Genomic DNA, 23958 nt, shown 5'->3' on the forward strand with positions numbered 1-23958 from the left:
GTACCTATATTATTCCTTCGATTTATTAGTGAAACAAACTCACAGCTATTACAATATAAATAAACTCATGAGATGATTTTGCGGCTGAGATATTTTTTTACTCGCGAAATAATATACTAGTACAAACTAGGAGACTAATGATAATATACAGAGAAAGACAAACTAGAGTTCATAATAAACTTTTATGTTGCGTAATTTTAATGTGACGTAATATAATATAGTACTCAAATTGTAGTGGTTAAATTCTCTTTGACTCAAATGTCATTCAAGACAACACCTTAACAATTTACTAAAAGAAATTATTTTCATTAAAAAGTGTATGATTTCGATTTAACTAAACTTTAAATAAGTGAATATGCTATTTTGTGTTCAATGGCATTTAGCAGGTCGTGCAATTGTTAGATCTATGTGTTCGGCTGCAACCTCAACAAGACCACCTATTTCTGTTTTCGGTAAGTTTTTATTAATCTTTTCCAATGGAATTTTACAGCACGCATATCTGTCTTATCTATATTTTGCTTATTTCTTCCTTTCTATATTCCTTTATTATTCTAACTAAAAATCAATGCACTTTACAATTATTAAAATGATTCTTGCAATTGTATTTACAAAAAAAGTTTGACGATACGCTACCGTGAAGCGTTATCTTTCTTTCTTTTCTTCTACCCAACCTCGACTAGCTTAAATACCTTTTGGCCACCAATTCCTTGCACATTATAGTATTTCAAAGTCCAAAAAGTTTAACTAATTAACTGATTAGTCTGTCTTCAGATCAGCGGTTTTGTTTCTTATTTATCTTACTTATTTTCCTTAAAGGAATCGAGGGACGTTACGTCTCCGCTCTGTACAGCGCGGCATTACAGATGAAGCAAATAGAATAGGTCGAGAAACATCTCCAAGACATGCAGAAGTCACTCGGAAAACCAGGCGTTGTAGACTTTATTGAAAGCAGCATGATGTCAGCGATGGAAAAAGCTAAGCTTTTAAAGAAAATTGCAGAAGAAGCCGGTATATTTACTAACACTGTAGTTGTTTACATTTAGACATTTGCTTTAATATTTGTTGAAATGCTTTTGGATATGTTTAAGAAGCCGGCCCTCCTTCTTCTCTAGGCTAGGGCTCTACAAAGCGCAGTTCTGCCCACAGTTAATGGAGTGTTGCTGTAGTCTCTGGTCTATCATATCCCAGTATAAGCTGGAACTGTTTGAGCGCGTGCAATGCAGAGCTGCACGAATTGTCAGTCATCCAGTGCTCTGTGCCAGATGTCTTGGCATTGCGTAGCGACCTCATTTTTATTGCGTGTCTTCTACTTCAATTATCACCGGGAGTGTTCCGAAGAGCGGTTGATCTGCTTCTTGCGGCTGAATTCCAGCTTCGTACGACACGCCACAAATTAGGATATTGCCCCCCATTTGGCCGTATGGCGTTCCTCCACAATGTGGTCTCCAAGAAACTTTCTTCCACGTACAACCAAGCAGTAGAGTGAGCTTCCTTGTGCGGTGTTTCCAGGACTATACGACAAGGGTACCTTCCATAAAAGCGCGTACACTATTCTAATGGGCCGGGAATGCTCCTGTGATTCATCTGGTATTGCAATGAAAATATACTGCAATTCTTTCATCGGTAGTAAAATAATGTAAAATACTCTTTGCTTAAAGGTGCTCCTCCTGCTGCAATAAATTTTTTGCAAGTAGTAGCTGAAAACGGTCGATTAAAAATGCTTAAGAAGATGATAACATTGTTTCTAACAGTCATGGTAGCTCATAGAAATGAAGCCTTATGTGAGATCATTACCGCAAAACCTCTCGATGAAGCCACAAGAAAAACTCTCGTTGACGCTTTAAAGGATTTAGTGGAAGGTGGAAAAAAAATTTAACTCACTGAAAAAGTAGAGCCTTCTATTATAGGTGGCCTAATTATTGGCATTGAGGATAAACATATTGATATGAGTATTGCAAGGAAAGTGCAAATGTATACGGATATATTGAAACAATCCGTCTGATTTGAAATAAAATATAATGATATAGTCAAATAATTTATTCCTTAATAAACTTATATTATCATCCACTATGTAATTGGATTATGGCCAATGCTGCAGTTTGAATTTTTTGTGTAATCGATTTGACAGCGCTTGAATTTTTGATTGATTTGAGATATGCTACAGCTCCATATTTCCAGTGTTGTCTGGGGACATTTTTCAATATAGAATTGGCATGATGGGCATGCGCACGATCCTTTGGGGGCGCTAAACAGAGGGAATCCTCTAGAATGTTGGCAATCTTTTCTGCATGAATCCTAAAGTTGACTCTATTTGAATTCAGGCTTCCCGTCATTACTCTCTGAAAACTTGAAGTTAGAACCCAGAGTTCTTCTTCGCCTTTGACATTCTTAATGATCTTCAAACCACTTGCAAATTGTAAAGTTTCTCTGTTCATGGCAATTTGATGGAAGTTCTTGGGACCGAATTCAGTTGCAGAGTTCCAACACCAAATACTCGGTGGTTCCATCAAGCCAAAGAATAAGATTCCATCTTTATTCATTGCTTCTGCTGCAGATTGATTCGGTCTCTTTTCGGGAAAAACCTAAAAGTAAAATGAGGCAAAACAATTATACACAGTTATTTTTGGTTGCACGTAAATAATCTAGGAGTTTAATAGACTGGCGCATTTGTTCTTAGATCAGGACAACCTCCAAAAAAAGAAACTTTTAAATTCACTTTGTTAACCTGTCTGTTTGTCAATGCCAATTTACCAGGAATACGTGGCGATATTAATATCAAATATCGATGTATGCTGCTTTTTAAAGCTGTGTAATAAATAGTTCTAAAACATAGAGCAATTTAAGCCTTTTTTTAACACGCAGGTGAATTAAAACCTAGTACTCTTCATCGACCTAGTACAAACACATGCTATGGACATGAAAATCAAATCAAAACCAAATCCTAAGCGCCTGAAGAATAATGATCACTTTAATTTATTATCCATTTGGTCAAAATACACATTTACAAAGTTCGATGGTTAAAAAGGGTTAAAGGCGATGCAGATGGCGTTTTCAGAACCCTTCTTCTTATTTCATCAGTCATTACGGAACTCTTATGTCTTTAATTATCACCTTCTATTCGCATATTCATCTGTTATCGCTACTTACATTAATAGAATTAGGATCAGCATTGGAATCCCTTAAGAAGGAGTCATTGCGATGTATACTTGTCCGGACAACGTTTTCGCTGGTAGATGCCAGTGCATGGAAGTACACGAAACATTCACCGTTTGGTGGTAGATGAGGTGACAGAGCCATCCCGAGGACTCCATCCATCAAGTCGAAGCTTTCACCTGAAACAACAAAAGAAAATATCACTATCACAGTACCAGACGAGAGTAGGTGTCATATATCAGGAGATAAAGTAGCATAAAATAATAATAATAAATAATAAATAAATCATTTTATTTCAGGCTACAAGGCCCATAAAATACATACCTTATAATCTAACATACATATTTTTAAAACTTAAATCTACGTCACATTTTTGCGGCAATGTGAGGCGCGGGTTCGGTAACTTCCGGCGGTCGGCGATGTCCGCGATACTTGCGAAATACGACCCCTTTCGGCCACAGCTTCACGTCCAGGAAGGTCGATATATGTTCTGTCGGGACGCGAACAACAAAAGAGTTAAAGTCTACTGCGTGACGCGTCACCAACTTTTCGACCCCCAACCGGTGCCTTGTTTTGTCCACCAAGTACTGAACAATGTCGGAGGCCTTGGTGGTGTGGTGAAAGCGGGAGACGTAGATATATTTCGCTGGGACTACGGGGCGCAGGTGCTGGTTCTGTCCTATCGGTGCTGTGCCACATTCATTATAACTAGGAGGCCTCCTCTTCTTCCGCTCCACCTTCATGAAGCCATCCTTGTCGGTCTGACCCTTCGACACATCTCTACAAGCGGGTTCCTTGCGGGCGTGCCGCTTCCACTTTCTTTCCTCAGCACTGTCCACTTTCTGGGTGAAAATGAATCGAATAATGTCCATTATATTATGGATAAAGGTGCTTATACTTGACGCTTAGCCTATGTGAAACAAATTAGCACTTTTCCGCCTGTTGACACTGGTAACTGTCCTTTGGTTTTTGTAAAGTCCGAATTTACCAACTCTTCGAATTTTCTTAACTTTCGTCGCATCTCTTCAAAAACAAAGACGCATTTCGCCGATTGACTTTTTCTTTGGCTTCAAAGCAATGTAATATCTAGATTTCGTCATCAGTGATAATATTTATACAGCCCATTCATTAAAGATATTTTTCTTTTTTTTAATTATAGGCACTACTATACACACAATCGTATCTGGTCATGTTAAATCGTATCCATCGAGTGGACGTCAAAGGATCGAGATTTCGGTAACAGTAGTTGCCGGGTGATCTTCAGGAAAATGATCACGTCCATGTCTAAATTCATGGAAACAGTAATACACAGAGAACGAGATGGAAATCTCAAAATCATCTCAATCTCACTCTCTTGTTAACTTTGGCCGCAGCGTAAAATCATGGCGCCTATATTTTCTCGGGCTCAATTCATTAAACTGTCGCCACACAAATTTCAAAACTATGCCACTATTTATAAACAAATGAAAATCACATAAACTAAAATGTAACCTACTCGCGTCCATTGGGAGGCTCTTTTGCACAGGATGCTGGCTAGAGTATGGGTACCACAACGGCGCCTATTTCTGCCGTGAAGCAATAATGTGTAAACATTACTGTGCTTTGGCTTGAAGGGTACCGTAGCTAGTGAAATTACTGGGTAAGTGAGACTTACCATCTTATGTCTCAAGATGACGAACGCATTTGTAGTGCCGCTCAGAATTTTTGGGTCTTTCAAGAATCCTGAGCGGCACTGCATTGTTATAGGCAGGGCGTATCAATTACCATCAGCTGAACGTTCTGCTCGTCTCGACCCTTATTTTCATAAAAAAAAATCAAATAAGTAAGCACCGTAATATGCATATGCCCAGTAAAAAATTTAAAATAATTGTTTTACTAATGGTCAGTCGAGGAACTTTCAGTATGGCCCACGAATATGTAACTCTAAGGCTTATATCATCTGTTTCAGCTAATGAATAACTCTGTACTCTAATGCTACTTGCTATAGCCGATAAACTATCGTCAACAATACCCTGATGAAAAAAATGCAACTACCGTCAATTGTAAATGTTCCGTGTGAAGGGTATGGGAAGAAATGTCGATGAGTTACTCTCCAGGACCTGTCGCGGTGGACATCAACCACGAGGAGACCGAAGCCGGAGACATCGGCGACGTACACGAACGTGTCGCGGCAGTCAGATCTGACGTCAACCACCTGGAACAATCCAATGTTGGCATGGAAAAGCTGAATCATAAAACTAATGAAACGATTTTTGTTATTACATAATAGTTTATAAGGGCAAAATACGCCAAATACGGTAGCCAAAATGGCAAAAAACGGAATCCTTATAGATTCGTCATATCTGTCTGTATGTCCGTATGTCACAGTCACTTTTTTCGAAACTATGAGAACTATACTGTTGAAACTTGGTAAGTAGATTTCCGTATTCTATTAGTATTCTGTTAACCGCATTAAGATTTTCACACAAAAATAGAAAAAAAAACAATAAATTGTGGGGGTGATAAAAAACTTAGAGCTGAAACTATTTTTTTTACTATGGATAGGTCTTCAAATGATATTGAGGTTTCTAATATCATTTTTTTTTAAACTGAATAGCTTGCGCGAGATACTTCCAAAGTGTTAAAATGTGTATCCATCCCCCCCTGGAACTTCCAAAATAAGAGAATGATAAACTAAAAAAATAAATGTACATTACCATGCAAACTTGGTTTGAACGAGATCTAGTAAGCAGTTTTTTTTAGAACTACAAGAACTTTTACACTATGTAACTTGCTGCTGATCCCAGAAATGAGGGTTATCACTTTAAAAACATAAATTGTTTAGACCTTTCTCAACCAATCTTAAAGAAAAAATTTGAAACAGAATGGCAAGGAAATATATTAGTATTTGGCACTCAAAAAAACAAATAAAACGTGCCGGCTGAAGTAAAAACTTGAATTTTAGGAATGGTTAGGGAATAATTTCGCACGAATTGTTGATTTATCAGTATAAAAGTACTAGCATTTATGTGGTTAAATACAATATTCATTTATTGCACTACACAAATTTGACAATTTATATTACGTAAAAAAATTAACACTTCAGAACTATTACAGTTACTTTACATTAAAAAGTTTTTCTCTCAGAAAAATCAACTTTGATTCCATAATGATTGTCTTACGAATTTTCGATCAGGTCACGTGTCCTGACGCGAGTTTAACATTTTATATCCATCCCAAGAATGGTGCTCAACGCCGCTAAATAAGTTTTCACTACAAAAATCTGCACAAAAAGACAGATATTTATGATACTGATCTTATTTGAAAATAATTTTGACCTAAGGATTAAAACCAAGGAAAAAAGCAGTTGAGAATGTTTTTTATGGAAAGACGGATAAGTATTAATGTTTCTCCTACTAACGACCGTTCCCAATATACTATCTACAGATAGAGATAAATTACTACCTTCTACTGTCAGTAATTAGCTGACAATAATCTGAAGCTGTCTCAATATACCCGATAAGTCATTCTTATCGCCTTATATTGGGACGCATGAATTGCAATTTACATACAAACTTCTATCGCGGGAAAGCTATACGTCGTCCTTTCGACAGACAGCGAATACGGATAAGATGAGTTACCGTCGATAAGTTTATTGGGATAGAAAAGTCAACGATAGTTACGATTTTTATCTCAAGAAAGAGATAAACTGAAAATATGGGAACGGCGGTAGCTCCATAACAGTTGCTGTGCACGAGCTAGTAATATTAATATGATGATAATATAATATATGATAATAAAACATTGTATATTAATCCCATTGAATGCATATTTGCATTCAAAATACTTACAGGAGTTATAAACAGCGATGTAGCGATATAGTTTGAGGCGTTAACTTTGTGTCTGTACAGCAGACGATCGGCCTGTAGATCAAATGCCAACTTGTGGGGGACACACTTGCATGTCACCAATCTTTCCTGAATCTACCACCCACAGACGATTACAGGTGTCAATCTAGAAAATATAATTAATTTTAATATTACCTATTATTTGAATGTAAAATAATCTCTCACATTTTTTTGGAAGTTATACTTCTTTAGGCGCATGAAAAAATTATGAGAATGAAATATTAAGATGCGCGCGCATCACTGTAACACAAAAGTCTTTTAAACATTGACAATTAACAATTATTGACATTTGACAGTTTTCTGATAAATTACATTGATTGTTTGTTTTTCTGGTTTCTTCGTCCATTATTAGGACAGGCAAAGGGCTCAAGCCAATACAGCCGTATTCGTTGATATTCAATAATTCATTTCACGATTTTTACAATATTGTTCTTTCTACAAAAGTAGAATAGCACGACGAATAAATAATTTTAAAGATTTGTTTTGTTACGCCAAAGAAGTATAACTTATTGCGTGCATACATACGTATACACACACTTTTTAAGTATACATAAACTTAAATAGTCCTATATTTTGAAATCTTACACAGATGGCTATATAACGACATTAAGCCTATACTAGCTGCACGCTATGATGGCCGTTTTGACATATTATAATAGTGATGTGATGCGTACGTTCGGCCATATCGACGAAATCCACAACAAAAGTCGTAAAAAGAGTCCGAATTAACGAGCAAGGGTCAACAGTAATGCAGTATCAATATCCGAAATCCAAAGCCAGGTCAAAACTATATCACAATCGCAGTGCACTCCACAATTTGTACTATTCGAAGCAACGTCAAGTAAAAACTGCTTTGTTTTGCATTGAGCATTGATTCGAGTTTGCCGGAGGTTGTAGTTCTTCTGGCCAGCGATCCTATGTGACGTTCTTATTAGATATCATTTTTAAAAATTTTAAATTTCGAACATCAAATGCCGTGTTTTGTGGTAAATAACCAATGATTAGAATCTTATAAAAATAAAAAACAAATGTTCGCGGGTCTTTAATATAGTTTAGAAACCAATGTAATAAATTAATTTTGTGACCTAAAATTATACATTCGATAAATTTTTATGACTAACTGCACGTAACTATTGACAATAAAGAACAGTAATTTGCTCCTCCAATGTAATTATTAATTAATACGAAACTTCATGAGTGGACAAACGTCAAAACGGCCATCATAGCGTGCCGTACGTACGTATAGTTATATTATAAACGCGAAAGTTGATAAGAATGTATGTAATGGATGTATGCCTAATTCATCCTAGCAGGGATCATAGCAACACGTTATCAATTAATCCAGTTACTGGCTTATTGAATTACATATTCGTTAATCTTAATAACACACAAAAAAATTCTCCAGAAAGGATAATGACAAAACATGTTTTTTATCAGCAATACGAAGAAGGAAACGCCAAGTATGTCAAGATAATCTTAATAACTTATTATGTCTTTTAATTCAACTTTATTTGTTCGTGTAATTTTGCGCGATTACTGAATTTTGGAGTTATTTTTGCAGTTCTATCTACGTAAAGTTATTTAGGTTAGGCTACGTTTGCAGTTCTGTCGCAAATTCTACTACTCCACACCTGAATATCTAAGTGATTGGACAGCTTGGGAATAGATTATGATTATTTTATAGCAATAGCAATGACAGTAAAATATTGTATATTTTATTAAAAAGAGCACAAAAAAGGAATGCTGGGAGAGTTTCTTGCGTCGCTTGTTCTCTCTCAGAGCGCCATTTTTTTCCGAAGCGGTAGTAGTATCTATATTATTAATACCATGAAAACGAATTCTAAAGGAACAATTTTGAGAAATTTAATACCTTTTTTATGCCTTTTAGAATAACAGTTTTGCAGATAAAACAATTTATATTTTACGGTTTTACGATTTCTACTTCATATTTAAATCACTGGTTACATACACGCCGTTGTTATAAAATTACCAAAATAAAACTGGTTTATCTGGAAAAAATTCAATCAAACTAGCAGATCGTTTACAAATTCCGATGACCGTTGTTGTGTGTGTTGGTGCAATTCGCAATTGTATTAATGAATCGCTAAGCAGATATGACCTTGTGTCCCCTGGTATGTTCCTGCCCCCGAGATTCCTCCCCACCACCGATAGAATTATACATACAATTTCATAAAAAAATAGCATGCAGTAATTTTATATTGGTCCCTTATTGTTTCAATCAGCTAATGATCTAAATCCGCGGAACGGACGTGATCCACAAAGACTCGTTCTACATGATGTTCTGAAAATTACAAAATATAATAAAAGTTGTGTATGTAATTGTGTTCGTGTTTATAATAAGTTACCGAGTAGCATAAAAAATTATAATTCTAGATTATTTAAGAATAAGCTATATAGTCGGCTAAATGCATATAATTTTTATATTGTTATGGAATTCATGGATAAGAAATTCTGATATTAAGTTAAATATTTGCATGCTAGGAACAGTGCTAGGAAAACATATATATTATAACATTTTAACACAATTGTATACTATGTTTTTTGCAAATAAATATATTATTATTAATATCAAGTTAAATTATTACTAGAAGCAACAGTCGCCAAGAAAATGTCTAGTAGAATAGAGTTAAAAAACTTGAGCAAAAACTTCTATAGCAACAACTATTAACTACATCCTACAACTATTATTATATTATTTCGTTTCTTATGTTCGGTTTTTGTGGACTATCATTTCCATTATTTGTCAATTAGCTATGGGTTTTTGTTTGGAAAACAAACGATTACGTAGTTTTATACGTTTTGTTATTACACTAGCTGCCTCGACAGACGTTGTCCTCTTCATATCAAAAAAAAACTCTTGCGGATGGAATTTCGTAAATCCCGTTCTTAGCTGACCTCTACTCGGTGAAAAGAATATTCCTACCAAATTTCAAGTCTTTAGCTCTAATGGTTCCAGAGATATCGTGATGAGTAACTATATACGTGGAAATCTCTTATTTTTATTATATATATAGAAGATTATTTTTATACGTTATTCATGTCATAGTAAATAGGCACACAAAAACGGTAAAACAATAATTTCTGGGTGAGTTTTAGAGCAATGTGTATTTTTTTATATGAAAATAAGGGACGAGACGAGCAGGACGTTCAGTTGATGGTAATTGATACGCCCTGCCCATTACAATGCAGTGCCGCTTAGGATTCTTGAAAAACCCCAAAAATTCTGAGCTGCACTACAACTGCGCTCGTCACATTGAGACATAAGATGTTAAGTCTCATTTGCCCAGTAACTTCACTAGCTACGGCGCCCTTCAGACCGAAACACAGTTATGATTACACATTTCTGCTACACGACAGAAATAGGAGTCGTTGTGGTACCCATAATCTAGCCGGCATCCTGTGCAAAGGAGCTTCCCACTGGTAAACTTATTGCTCTCTTTAATACTTTTATTCGAGATTTTCTTCTGGTGTTAGGTTTATTTAACGACAACTCTGATATTGACCATCGAAAAGCCATGATAGCCTTATATGATCACTTTGTTGTCTTTCCACCCGTCCGACTGTCTGTCAAGACCCTTTATCTCGGGAACGCGTGCAGGTATCGAAAGAAATCGAGTTGAAATGAAAGTGATTTACTCAAGACTCTTGAAGTTGTGAAAAAATGTATGAATCAAACTTGTAAGTTGGCGTAAAAAAAGGTTGTTTATGCCGCAAAAAACGTATATTTCGACACTCTCAAGGTAATCAATATTTGTATTAAGACTAGCTGACCCAGCAAACGTTGTATTGCCGATATTAAAATCACTATACAAAAGTAAGTGTTGATCGTAGATGGGTTAAAATTTGAAGTTGTATGTATTTTTAATGCTGATTCATAAACTATCAAAAATATTAAAAAAAAAAATTTGGAGTGGACCACCCTAAACATTTAGGGGGATGAAAAATAGATGTTGTCCGATTCTCAGACCTACCCAATATGCACTCAAAATTTCATGAGAATCGGTCTAGCCGCTTCGAAGGAGTTTAACTACAAACACCGCGACATGAGAATTTTATATATTAGATTTTCCGTTGACTATGAAATTTGGTAAGTAATTCTGTCGTATACTACAAGAATAGGGAAAAGTCTGAAAACCAAACACTTGTAATAAATTCATAACAGACAGGGTTTATTGCAAGAAACGGCGTTCAAAATTTTAGACGTGTCATACCTATCGGGTATCTTAAGTAAGGGCTTCATTGGCACATGTTAAAACCTTTTTTTTTATATTTTTATGAAGAGTTTTCGATTTATGGCGAAGAATGAAATAAAACTTATTCCCTTTTTTATAAGTATAGGTACCAAATAATATGTTGATACCGAACCATCAGTGGGCGAGTCCAGCTCTTGTCAAGTTATTTTACCGACTTCAAAAAAGGAGAGGTTCTCAATTCGACTGTATTCTTTTATGTATGTTACCTCAGAACTTTCGACTGGGTGAACCGATTTTGATGATTCTTTTTTTAATTGAAAGCTGATGATTCCCATGTGGTCCATGAGAAAATCATATCTGTCTTCATCAAGTCTTAAATCTGCATTAAGTATGTGCGCCACAAATGGACGAATAAATCAATATCACGCAAAGCGATTTCAATGATTCTGTTTTTTATTGGAAAGTATGTACTTCATTATATATGGGGCACACTACAAGTTTTGATCTTCTAGCTAATCGGAACTATTTGAATTTCGAATGTTATATTTTTTGAAACGTTGCAACCTTCTTAGTTATAAAAAAACATAGTTGGTGTGAAATCATTTGTCAATTGTTTTTTATCACACTTAGAACTTAGATAGTTCTACGTACGCAACGAAAATGGAATTAAGTCGAAAAGATTTTAAAAATTCTCTCTCTCCGCAAGACTGTGCCGCTCTTCTTCAAAATGCCTTTGGGAGAGAAGCACCTTGAGGCGATGGTTTGCTGAATTTGAGAGAGGTCGGGTTTCTTCACATGACGAATTTTGTGAAGGGCGGCCTTCAACTGCCGTCAACGAAAATAATGTGGCTACTGTTAAGCGGCTAATTGAAGAAAACCCGCGGATTACCTATGAGACAATTTGAGGACTATTGAGGATTGGTATGAGCCAAATTCAGATAATTTTACACGAAGAATTGAAAGCGGAAACTTTGTTAAAGTAGGATCCCTCATGAACTAATAGCGGAGCAGAAGCGGGCTCGCGTGGAATGGTGCTCACAGATGGTAATGAAGTACGACTTTGGACATTCTAATGCTGTTTATGACATTGTCACAGGAGACGAAACGTGGATTTATTGTTTTGAACCCGAAAAAAAAAGCAATCTTGTTAATGGGTGTTTGAAAATGAGAACAGGCCAACAAAAATTAGGCAGGCGAGAAACTTTGGTAAAAAATGATCGCATTTTTTTCTCAGTTTTACCAATTCCGAAGAGGCAGTGATAACGTTCAATCAGCACGTAGAAAACATGCCTTCAGATCTGTGGTCGTTCATTTTTAAAAAATTTGTACGATCGCATGAAAAAATGTTTGAAATGTAAAGGAGAGTATTTTGAAAAGCAATAAACATAATATTTTGTGACGCAAAACTTTTAGTGTGACCTAGTTTTTTTTTATGGAATAGGAGGACAAACGAGAGGAATCACAGGAACGTTGCCGGCCTTTAAGGAAGGAGTACGCGCTTTTTTTGAAGGTACCCATGTCGTATCGTCTCGGAAACACCGCACAAGGAAGTTCATTCCACAGCTTTGTAGTACGTGGAAGAAAGCTCCTTGAAAACCGCACTGTGGAGGACCGCCACATGGTGGGGATGATATCCTAACTTGTGGCGTGTCGTGCGAAGGTGGAATTCGGCGGCAGGAATCAGGTTAAACAGCTCTTCGGAAAGTTAGTTTAGTTACTAAAAAGAAAGCTAAGTTACTAAAAAGTTTTATTAAGTATATAATATATATATATATATGATGATATTTTAATGAAATAATTTAGTACTCTTGAATATTCAAACTAATAAACCTTGATTCAGCATTAAATATTCGGTAAATTCATTTTTCACTGATACGACCATGAATAATTATTAAAAGCTTACCCCTGTTCTAAATACTGAAGTCAGACCATTGGTTATCATGCCAAGAGTAGTCTGGATATCCATGTATCTCTCCCTAATCATCCACTGTACCCAGGGTGACAGGACGTCCCACATCAAAGCGTGGTATGGTGACGAATATTCTGGATTTTTCGGAACCTTGAAGTAAAATTTTCTAAGATTCTAAGAGATGTAAATATGAAATGATTAAGTATATAAAAAAAGATAAAAGTTGTATTATAAGTCATCTAAACTGTAACTAATTACAAAGTTCTAGTTATAACTGATTAAATATTCTAACTTATGAGATGTGGTAGAATTGGAATTCTTAAATTATTAAAACAGGTGAATACTAAATAGATAGGTGCGTATATTTCTATTTTTAAGTTATTTTTAACGATTCAATTTAGTGAAATTTCTAATTTAGGCTCTAAAATCACATAAAAAAATCTTCTGAATGGAAGCACTCAGTGAAGTAAATACGTTGGCAACACTGAAAAATTTCTGGACTGACCATTTGTAACATAATTATTTAAAAAATATTACAGATTTAGAAAATGGCACACTCCAAAAGTAGGTTTTCCTTTTTTCAACATTTAAGCTAATGTGAATGCTACTACAGTACCTATGTATAGGACCCTGATCCATTCAAGACTTCCCTCGTAAAGATTTGAACAATTGTTTTGTACAATAGTTCCAAATAATGCACAAGTATAAATACTTTGAAAAACAATCATCATAAACAAAATATGTGTTCACACACTTTTAAGAATATACTTTTCCGTGGTATATGCTTTATTTATAATGGTATATGCGCTTTTGAATCATCATTATTTATAATAAATAAAATAAAAAAGCCTTTTATTCCCATACTAAATTACATAATTAAGCTAAACTAAATTTAAAAATTAAAACAAACTTATAATTATTGTTAGTAAACTTAACTTAACTTAAGCCTAATATTATAAGAACTTAAAAAGAGAATAGTTTTATGTTAGTTATTTTTTTTCTATTTCTTAATAATTAATGTTTAATTAGTAGTATGGGTCCCTCTTTGGGTGAAGGCCTCCTCCATTTTTTTCCACACTATACGGTCTTTGCCCAATATAAGCCAGTCTTTTCCAGCGTATTCAATCACATCATCAGCCCACCTCTTACACGGTCTTCCAACTTTTTTAATACCCACTGGCCCTTTCTATTTCGTTGTCTGTATCGTACATCTGTTGTGTGTCAGTCGTGATATATGACCGGGCCATTGCCATTTTAGTTATCATTTATTTAAGTTATCATCATTATTTAAGAATATTCAATTTGAATTACTGACTCTACCATTTGTTCGGATAAAGTAGAGTTCGTGCGAAGTTCATACCTACAAGGAGTTCAACGGCCTGCCCTTCAAATTTAAGTATTTTGCAATAGCAACATTGACAATATTAAGTAAACCAGTTACACTCCTTCATTCCACCTTTAGTTTCAACAAATCTTGCACTCCTTAAACATGAAATGTGCATAAAATGGGGTATGAGCCCCACTTCTTACTACGTATTAAAGATATATAAATACTAGCTTTTACCCGCGACTTCGTCCGTGTGGAATGTAAGAATTCTAATTCAATTGGGCAGCAAATTTTTATTATTTTAATACATTTTTATAAACACTTTATTTTGTTTTTCCATCCTTTGCGAAAACATAAATATTTTGCGGGTTTGATAATCGCCACATAAAGCTTGAAAATAGTTTTTTTCTTAAAGTACCAACTCCTATTAGATACTACACTATTATATTTTTCTTAGTATCATACCTTATTTCAACCCTACACAGGTCGAGATTTCCAAATAGTTAGAAAAAATATACCTAAATATAAAGATTCATCGTGGCATCTTTGATAATGACGAACATCCATACGAACTTATACCCCCAATTTCAACCCCTCCAAACCTCTTCTTCAAGACAAAAGGTAGCCTATATGCTTTTCCAAGTTCTAGTCTATCTCTGTACTAAATTTCATCAAAATCGTTTCAGTGGTTTAGACGTGATAGCGTTACAAACAAACTTACATTCACATTTATCAGTCAGATATTATAATATTGTTTAGATGTCAGTCTAAGTTCTATTGCATTCGTTATTAACATTAAATAAAATTACATAGCAGACGGTAATCACTGGTTGGCTGTGCTCAGGGTTTCTCTTTGTGTCTGTTTTTGACACTGAGACTGTAAATTTATATTAGGCATGAAGACAAATGTATGTAATTATAATTAATAATAAATAAATGAAATGAAATGAAAATTCATAAAATTAGAAGTGATTATTCTAAGCAATGTGTATTTAAAGATTATTATTCTATTATAAACTATTAATAACAAACTATGTACTTCGTCTGTTGTAAACATCGACGTCAATGGGAATTGAGTTGCCTGGTACATAGTATTGTTTTTCCATTGCAATTTGTCTCAAAGCTTCACGGGGAAAAGCAAACTGTAAGCAGGCCATTGTCGCACTATCCAAAAGCTGGCCAGCAGCAAGAGAGGCAGTAAGATAGAAGGAAGAATCTCTCTATTCCGAAAGACATTTCAGCCTTATATATGTCCAATAAGTGGGGATCTGAAACAAAATACAATATATTTACACAAATAAACTTTGAAAAACAAAATTTTATGAACGATGCGAGACTCGAACCCACGACCTACGGTGTTCCGTGCCGGTGCTCTAACCAACTGAGCTCACCGTTCGAGTGACGTATCGTTATAAAATCTTGTATGCTTTGTTCAACTCTCAGGTTGTGTGCACTATATTTAATTTCATGCTTAAAATACGTTAAGTAATAGTAATTTATGTGACTGTACCTACATAATGAAGGGAATTAAACACAAGTGTGGGCGAGTTTCATAAAATAAAATCACACGAATGTTTTAATGCTTATTATGTACAGTTACTAGTACATACATTACTTTATCCATATAAATAATAATATCATAAGGCTTCATGATGCATTCGGCTCCTAAAACCGCATATTACGACCACCATAAATTTTAATGGCGGTCAAAGAGGATGTAAATAATACGTAAAAATGGGCGACCTAAGTAAAGTCTGCCTAAGTAAAAATTGAAATTTAGGTTAGTATGAAACGTGCAGTGATTTGGCATAAGTTTGAAATAGTAGTAACTACAGTATGGCGATTGGCGACGAAGTATAATCCGGCTATGTTTTAAAGTGAACAGTTGCTTATAACGTTGTGGATTTTGGCTATCCCGGTTTTTTACAAGATTATAGCCGTCATCTGTCAATTTATCAATAACAGCACGTTTCATAATCGCGTGAATCGCTCTTTTCTTAAGAGAGTTTTGCTAGGCTGACCAAAAATTATAACCAATGGCGGTAATGAAAGTTTTCTGGCAAATGACATAGTTTTTTTTTAATTCAGAGACAATCTAGAGTCGGTCCCAAATATCTTTCGATATCTTACTTATGTGCGACATTCGTCAAATTTGTTTGCAAATTGAAATTTCATTTCGAACTAAACGTCATCTCGACTGCCATGAGGAAAGAGATCAAATCAAATTTCTTTGTTTTTCAGAAATGTTCGAAATTTGAATGTATTAATATTAACGAAATCGAAATAATTGCAATACTAACATTTTAACTGATAACAAATTGGTTTTAACAAAACAGTCTATTTTTATAGTGATCATAATGTGGGGTTTTTGAAGGCAACATGGAAGGTTTATGTTATATGAGTATATAAAATGTGTGGATTAATACATCTACTGTATTGTACTTTAAGTATGTACTCAATAACTATACCTTTGTTTTTACTTATTAATTTACATTATTTTGACTTACTCGTGTAAGCCATTTAATAATTGACGTTTTGTGTATTTTGTTGCGTCACTTTGCATATATTGTAATTGAAATGATTTGTAAATTTAATTGAAAATTAGAACCTGTAATACTATTCGATTTGGAAAAGAGCAACCTTAGAGTTTCTTGTTCGTTCTTCTCTAAGGAAATCTGCCTTCCGAACGAGCTGTATGAAAAAATTAAATATTTCAAGCGTAATACAATTATCCTACGAAATAAAATATTTTTGATTTGATTTGATTTAAAAAAGCTTTCACGCAAGTTATTTAAATGCGGCGTATACTGTTTTGTTTTTCACATTAATGTTCAACGCGTCTAAAGACGTTTTTACTTAAAAAAAATGTAAAATAAATAAAAAACACAAGTTATTGAAAAGTAGATACATCAATCCATTGTAGACAAATAAAGGTCTTATGCGAGCATTACAATAACGATTATAAAGATATATTTAGCTAGAAATATATAACAGAGCTCAAGAGGTTAAAAAAAAAGGTTTACGGTTTTGCGGTCACTTGAGCACCGTTGGCCGCGTTCCCTTGCAGTACCAGAAAAAGAAAATATCTTTAAATTCTTGTATGGTATAATTTATTGAATGAGGCATTATTTTGCGGAAATCCACAATCATTCAAATGTTTTGAGTCTCATCTCCTGAGGAGGTGTAGAGCCGAAACACGTGTCGAATTGATTGAAGACAAATCTTGACGGAATTTAGACTAAAGAAGGCTCACAATATTTGAATTCTTGTTTAACTATAAATTAACTTTAGCTATTCTTTTTTTTATGAAAATAAGGGACGAGACGAGCAGGACGTTCAGCTGATGGTAATTGATACGCCCTGTCCATTACAATGCAGTGCCGCTCTGGATTCTTGAAAAACCCTAAAATTCTGAGTGGCACTACGATTGCGGTCGTCACCTTCAGACATAAGATGTTAAGTCTCATTTGCCCAGTAATTTCACTAGCTACGGCGCCCTTCAGACCGAAACACAGTAATGCTTACATATAACTGCTTCATAGCAGAAATAGGCGCCGTTGTGGTACCCATAATCTAGCCGGCATCCTGTACAAAGGAGCCTCCCACTGGTGAGAACGATGTGCTATCTCAGCGAAGGTGCTTGAACCCATTTGGTCATTAACACATTAACTTATATCAAACTAACTTGCGAGTGTTTCAAATGGTACATACATTGTACCTTCAATAATATAGATATGTATTAAATGGACGTCTGTTTAAAAACCCGCACTGCACTTCCTGTGGTATTGCAACAGAGAATGGGAATCAGTGATAACCAACCATCAGAAGACTTGAAGGTTCTTCGTTGTGTGTCTTCTACCACATTTATTACGGGGAGTGTTTCGAAGAGCTGTTTAACCTAATTCCTGCCGCCTTATTCCACCTTCGCACGACACGCCACATGTTAGGATATCATCCCCACCATCTGGATGTGTGGCGGTCCTCCGCAGTGCGGTTTTCAAGGAGCTTTCTTCCGCGTACTACAACGCTGTGGAATGAGCTTCCTTGTGCGGTGTTTTCGGGACGATACCACATGGGTACCTTCAAAAAAAGCGCGTACACCTTCCTTAAAGGCCGGCAACGCTCTTGTGATTCCTCTGGTGTTGCAAGAGAATGTGGGCGGCGGTGATCACTTAACACCAGGTGACCCGTACGCTCGTTTATCCTCCTATTCCATAAAAAAATGCTACTTATATTCGCTGAAAATGAATATTCTTCCAATAACATGTTGACTGCCAAATAGTTCAAAAATATTAAGTGTTACTCTATGTTTAAAATTACTTATCCCTGTCATGTAATTTTGTAGTGACAAAGGTACCTAAAATAAAGACAAAAGTTTTAAACTTGGAATAGTTATAACTTTACTTCGCGTTTATTATTAACACAGTAACGGCCTTACAAATAAACTTGGTATAAAGTTATACCTGAGAATAAACCAAGAATACGCCAAATGTTGACTATATCGCTGACAACACTGTCAATACAATGATAATTCTGAATTGTTCCGAATGTCAAGCAGCCTTTTAAATAAACGCGGGAAACGTTATACGTCCGAATAAACCAGTCATAAGCAAAATGTTGTCGCCGCGACAAGAACAACTTCATTGAGGGCATTTGCAGCGACATTGAGAAACATTCGAACAAGCTACAAACTGCAGACCTTTTTAGGAAGGTTAGAGTCCTTTCGAAGCAGTTCAAAGCTAAATCGTGGATTATAGAAGATGCCGACTGTTCTACACGAGCTCGACCACATTGCTAAAAGATGGCGTACCTACTGTGAGCAGTTATACACAGATCCCCACTCAATGCCCGAAGTTACCCCGGTTTGGAGTGACCTGGCACTGGAGCCCATGATTCTTGGTTCCGAGTTATCTAATTCTCTACAGTCTCTCAAGAATGGGAAGGCACCAGGAAGCGACCAAATAACAGCAGAAGTGCTTAAAGCTGGGTGACCTGGGTGAAGAGACACTTTACAATATTTGCTCACACGTCTGGCAAAACGGTGATTGGCCGCAGAACTGGTCAGAATCCGTAATTCTTCCGCTGCATAAGAAAGCGTCAACCAAGAGCTGCGGCAATTATCGAACCTTATCCCTGATCTCGCATGCCAGCAACATTTTGCTTCATATTCTCAATAATCGCATCCACTACTATCTGGATTGGCAAATTCCGCAGGAGCAAGCTGGTTTTGTGAAGGGCAAGGGCACTCGGGAGCAGATTCTCAATGTCAGGCAGCTCATTGACAAGGCATACGAGTTTGATACGCCAGTGCTAATGTGCTTCGTTGACTACAGTAAGGCTTTCGACTGTGTCAATTGGAGTTGCTTATGGAGGGTTCTGCAAGAGCTTAGTATACCAAATCATCTCATCGCTTAGCTTAGCACCCTGTATGGCTCAAGCCAGGGAGTTGTAAGAGTCGATAAAACAACCTCGAAACCCTTTAAGTTTCATCAAGGAGTGTGCCAGGGATGCATTTTGTCGCCTATTCTCTTCAACGCCTATGGAGAGCACATCATTTGACGTACCTGCAAGAACTGGGAGGGAGGCATCACAATTGGTGGCGTGAAAATCACCAACTTGCGCTACGCTGATGACACTACTCTTCTTGCAGCCAATGAGTCAGAAATGGCTGCACTTTTTGAACGTATGGAGCGGATTAGTGGAGAGATGGGACTTCCCATAAACAGGTCCAAGACCAAAGTCATGGTGGTGGATAGATCTGGGAAGTTGGAACTAACTGGTGCGCTGGGCCTAGAAATGGTGGACAACTTTATCTACCTGGGTTCCAACATAAGTAACGATGGTTCGTGCGAGAGGGAAGTACGCAGGAGAATTGGCATGGCTAAGAGCGCTATGTCTCAGCTTGAAATAATCTGGAGAGATCGCAACATTTCCGTAAAAACTAAGACCAAACTGGTACGGACCCTAGTCTTCTCGATATTTTCGTACGGCGCTGAGACTTGGATACTGAAAGCTGCAGACCGCAAACGCATTGACGCCTTTGAGATGTGGTGCTGGAGAAAGATGTTTCGTATCACCTGGATAGCATTTCGATCTAATTTCTCCATACTGCGTGAACTCAGGATCTCCTCGCGATTGTCTTCAGAATGTCTGCGCAGAGTTTTAGAATACTTCGGTCACATCGCAAGGAAGGACGATGGAAACCTTGAGAGGCTCTTTGTGGTCGGCAAAATAGATGGGAAGAGGCCTCGTGGACGCAGTCCAACACGATGGTCCGTCCAGATCCGCTCCGCCCTCGACTCTACGGTTCACAATGCCTTTCATACCGCCAGAGACAGGAATAGATGGAGAGCGATCATACGTGAGAAAGTGATACAGAGGGGTGGTCACGACCCTCAGTACTGATGATTACGACGCAGCAAATTGTCGATTTGCCAGCATTTTGCATATTTTTGGTTTATTCTCAGTTATATCTTTATTCCAAGTTTATTTGTAAGGCCGTTACAGTTTCATATTTCATAGTTGAGATCTATAATAATGAAAATAATTTTCTTAGTGATTTCTTGTACTTTCTAGGTCAGATACGGCTATATGGCTTAGTTCATCGTGCGAGTAAACAGTTAAGCTATATGATGGAAAAAATATATTTTTTCAATACCGCCATTGCGCTTGTGAGGGCCTCCTGCCCTCATGGCAGGCAGTCTCTATACTTCTTTTGAACCCTGGACTTAAAAACAAATAAAGACAGCGTTTTAAAAATCATAAAAATATAATTCATTTAAATTCATACTATGCATAACTTAGAATAAATAATATCAAAATATAAACTTAAAATTATAATTATGGAAATCGACTAGAGGACGGCTTCACCAATGAAATATTATTATTGCATTACTTTCACTATCGTAAATATAATATAATACTACTTAACATAAAATTTAATGCAATAATTGTGTCTTTTAATTAACTTTTAATTACAACAAATTGTAGTCCGAAAAGAATTGGAATTAATTTATAATTTATTTAAACAAAATTATCGTTTCGTATATTGGTAACCTACTTAACGCACACTTAGTGCTGTTTTCAATAACTATCTATCCTTAGTTAAACTTATGGATACATTGCTGTCACCGTTTAATGACAAGATTTGATCTATTCATAGTTATGTCCAATATAGTACAATGCTATCTGTCAATAGGTTATTGAAATGTAAATGAAGCGTAAAAGGATAGATCTGTCTACCTCTAGTAAGTTAAACTAAGGATAGATAGGTTATTGAAAACGGCCGTTAATCATCAATGAAAAACATTTAAACAATCAAAGTATATTACCATATTGACTTAACAGCTGACCGCACATCCTGTTTGGATAATTCCCATTGTACCTCGTCATTTTGTACACTAATAATGTTCACACAGGCGTTCATGAATAACAAAGCACTGCTTATAATTAATATTTCAAACTAAACATGTCCACAACTTATAATATTGTCCACAGTAAAAACAAGATAAAATTGAGGCGTCAATGAACCTGTTTCTATAAGTGTCAGATAATAATTGTAAAGTTTAAAGTAAACATTCTTTTAAAAGCTGAAACTCCGTTATTTAAACATTACCCTACAAACGCGTCGGGTGATTAAGGCGCGTGCGCGTAAATGAAATTAAATATTACTTTGGTAAGATAGCAAGACGTTAAGAGAAATAATAATTATTGCCTAAAAAAACCAAAAACAGCAATCTCTCCATACAACTCGACTGTTTTCTCTTTAAGGCGAAGAGTAAGCAAACTAAAACACGCAAACATGGTGTTTTTAGACAAGTTTTGTGGTGAAATTGTAGCTTTTCGAGCTATGAACACTATTTAATCCTGTTACACATATCCTTAAGTCTTATTTGTAGGTTGCTAATGCTTACTGTTGGTTATAGTTAACACTGCCGAGCCTTTTTGAACTACCACATTTTTGGCATGGCGTGATGCATTTTTTTGGTACTTCTCTCAGAAAAGTTATTCTTATAGCTTGTATTTTTTTGTGTAGGTTCATTTATTCAGATTAGTAGTGAATAGCGAAGATTGTAAGCATATAAACTGATTTCCACGCAGGAATTTTGAAAATATTGACTTTGTTACATAGATGGCGGGCCGGCAGCCGTGAACTCATATCGCTCAAAATCGCTGGCATTTAGTGTCGCCTTAATTAGCACAGCATTTTCAAATCAATATGATCATATCTATGTGTCTCCTTTTTGCGTATTTTGATATTTTTACTAACTGACTTTCAAAAAGGAGGAGGTACTCAATTCGCCGGTATTTTTTTAATGTTTGTGACCTCAGAACTTTTGAATGGGAGAACCGATTTTGGTAATTCTTGTTTTATTTGAAAGCTGGTGCTTCTCGTTTGGTTCCATTGTAATTTGGTCCAGATCTGACAGTGGCATTCATGAGAAAACTGTAAAAATTGCTATTATAATGTGCGCGACAAATGGACGAATAACTCAATATCGCGCCAACCGATTTCGATGATTTTTTTTACTGGCAAAAATGTCGTTGTTAGCCACGGTTGGTTTTGTAACTATATACATAGTCGTACGTGAGATGCGCTTGTGTCGCACGCGCAACTTGACAAGGCGAGACGCGAGGGTAGGGCCGCTGTAGGAGGACACCGATTTCAAAAATAACAATAAAAAAAAAAGAAATTAGGTTGTGCAAAAAAACGCAATTATATTTTTACTTTTAAGCGCATATTATATCCATTGTTTTGGGATAGTTTTTTTTTGAAGAATAGAATAAGAGCCAAATTACTTCAAACAGTATTGAAAACGTATCATATAATATACCATAAACAGAAACCTCGTATACAAATCGGACGGATGATATTTTATCGAGAACTAAACCCTGGGTTTTTAAATTACTCATGATTTTTAATTGAAGCTGTTGTGTTTGTTATCGCACTAACTTTTGTTTTGCGAAAGCTTTGCAACGCATATCATATATATATTTTTGTTGTATGAAGAAAGCCCCGCGAAATAGGGAATATATCGTGAATATGACACGCAACCCTCATAACCTTTTAAATAAATAGAAAGTAATCTATATCTATAAAAGAGAATGTATGTTTGTATGTTCCCTAATAACTCCTAAACTATTCGACCGATCTGAATGAAATTTGAATAGATTTGTTGAAGCTCAAGAAAGGCTTGCATATATAATTTATATGGCAAAACAACGTTTGCCAGGTCAGCTAGTTTAATATAAAACTCAATAAGCGACGTCTAATATATAGCAACTTTATGTAACGCATGAATCAATGCACATAATAATATATTCGCATTCCTGATTTTAATTTCATTAAACTACAAATTACCTATAACAGTACAAATATTTATATTAAAATTTGATTTTCAATCACTTATTGAATGTCAAAAGTCTACCACCCATTGGAAAAGATAGGTATAGATATATTTTTATCAC

At 35.8% G+C, this 23958-nt stretch overlaps 1 protein-coding gene and 1 pseudogene across 1 annotated transcript; one reads left to right on the top strand and one right to left on the bottom strand.

The window, feature by feature from the left end:
- The first annotated feature begins 406 nt into the window (after positions 1-406).
- LOC126969710 (ATP synthase subunit O, mitochondrial-like) lies at positions 407-2063 on the top strand (annotated as a pseudogene).
- LOC126969711 (protein yellow-like) lies at positions 2061-20078 on the bottom strand. Its single transcript, XM_050815256.1, has 5 exons — positions 20055-20078; positions 6984-7115; positions 5188-5347; positions 3148-3332; positions 2061-2582 (listed from the first exon to the last, which is right to left on the bottom strand). Exons 1-5 carry the CDS (start codon positions 20076-20078, stop codon positions 2061-2063), a joined length of 1023 nt encoding a protein of 340 aa, XP_050671213.1.
- Positions 20079-23958: the final 3880 nt, after the last annotated feature.

This window comes from Leptidea sinapis, chromosome 19, assembly GCF_905404315.1.
Source record: "Leptidea sinapis chromosome 19, ilLepSina1.1, whole genome shotgun sequence".
NCBI lineage: Eukaryota > Metazoa > Arthropoda > Insecta > Lepidoptera > Pieridae > Leptidea > Leptidea sinapis.

Excerpts from the sequence above, each read along its gene's own strand:
- LOC126969711 (XM_050815256.1), bottom strand. The coding sequence starts at position 20,078 with ATGCCTCCCTCCCAGTTCTTGCAG. Across the intron at positions 7,116-20,054 it reads CTCCCTCCCAGTTCTTGCAG|ATTCAGGAAAGATTGGTGAC; the intron begins GTACGTCAAATG and ends TGTGGGTGGTAG. Across the intron at positions 5,348-6,983 it reads CATCGCTGTTTATAACTCCT|GTGGTTGACGTCAGATCTGA; the intron begins GTAAGTATTTTG and ends GGATTGTTCCAG.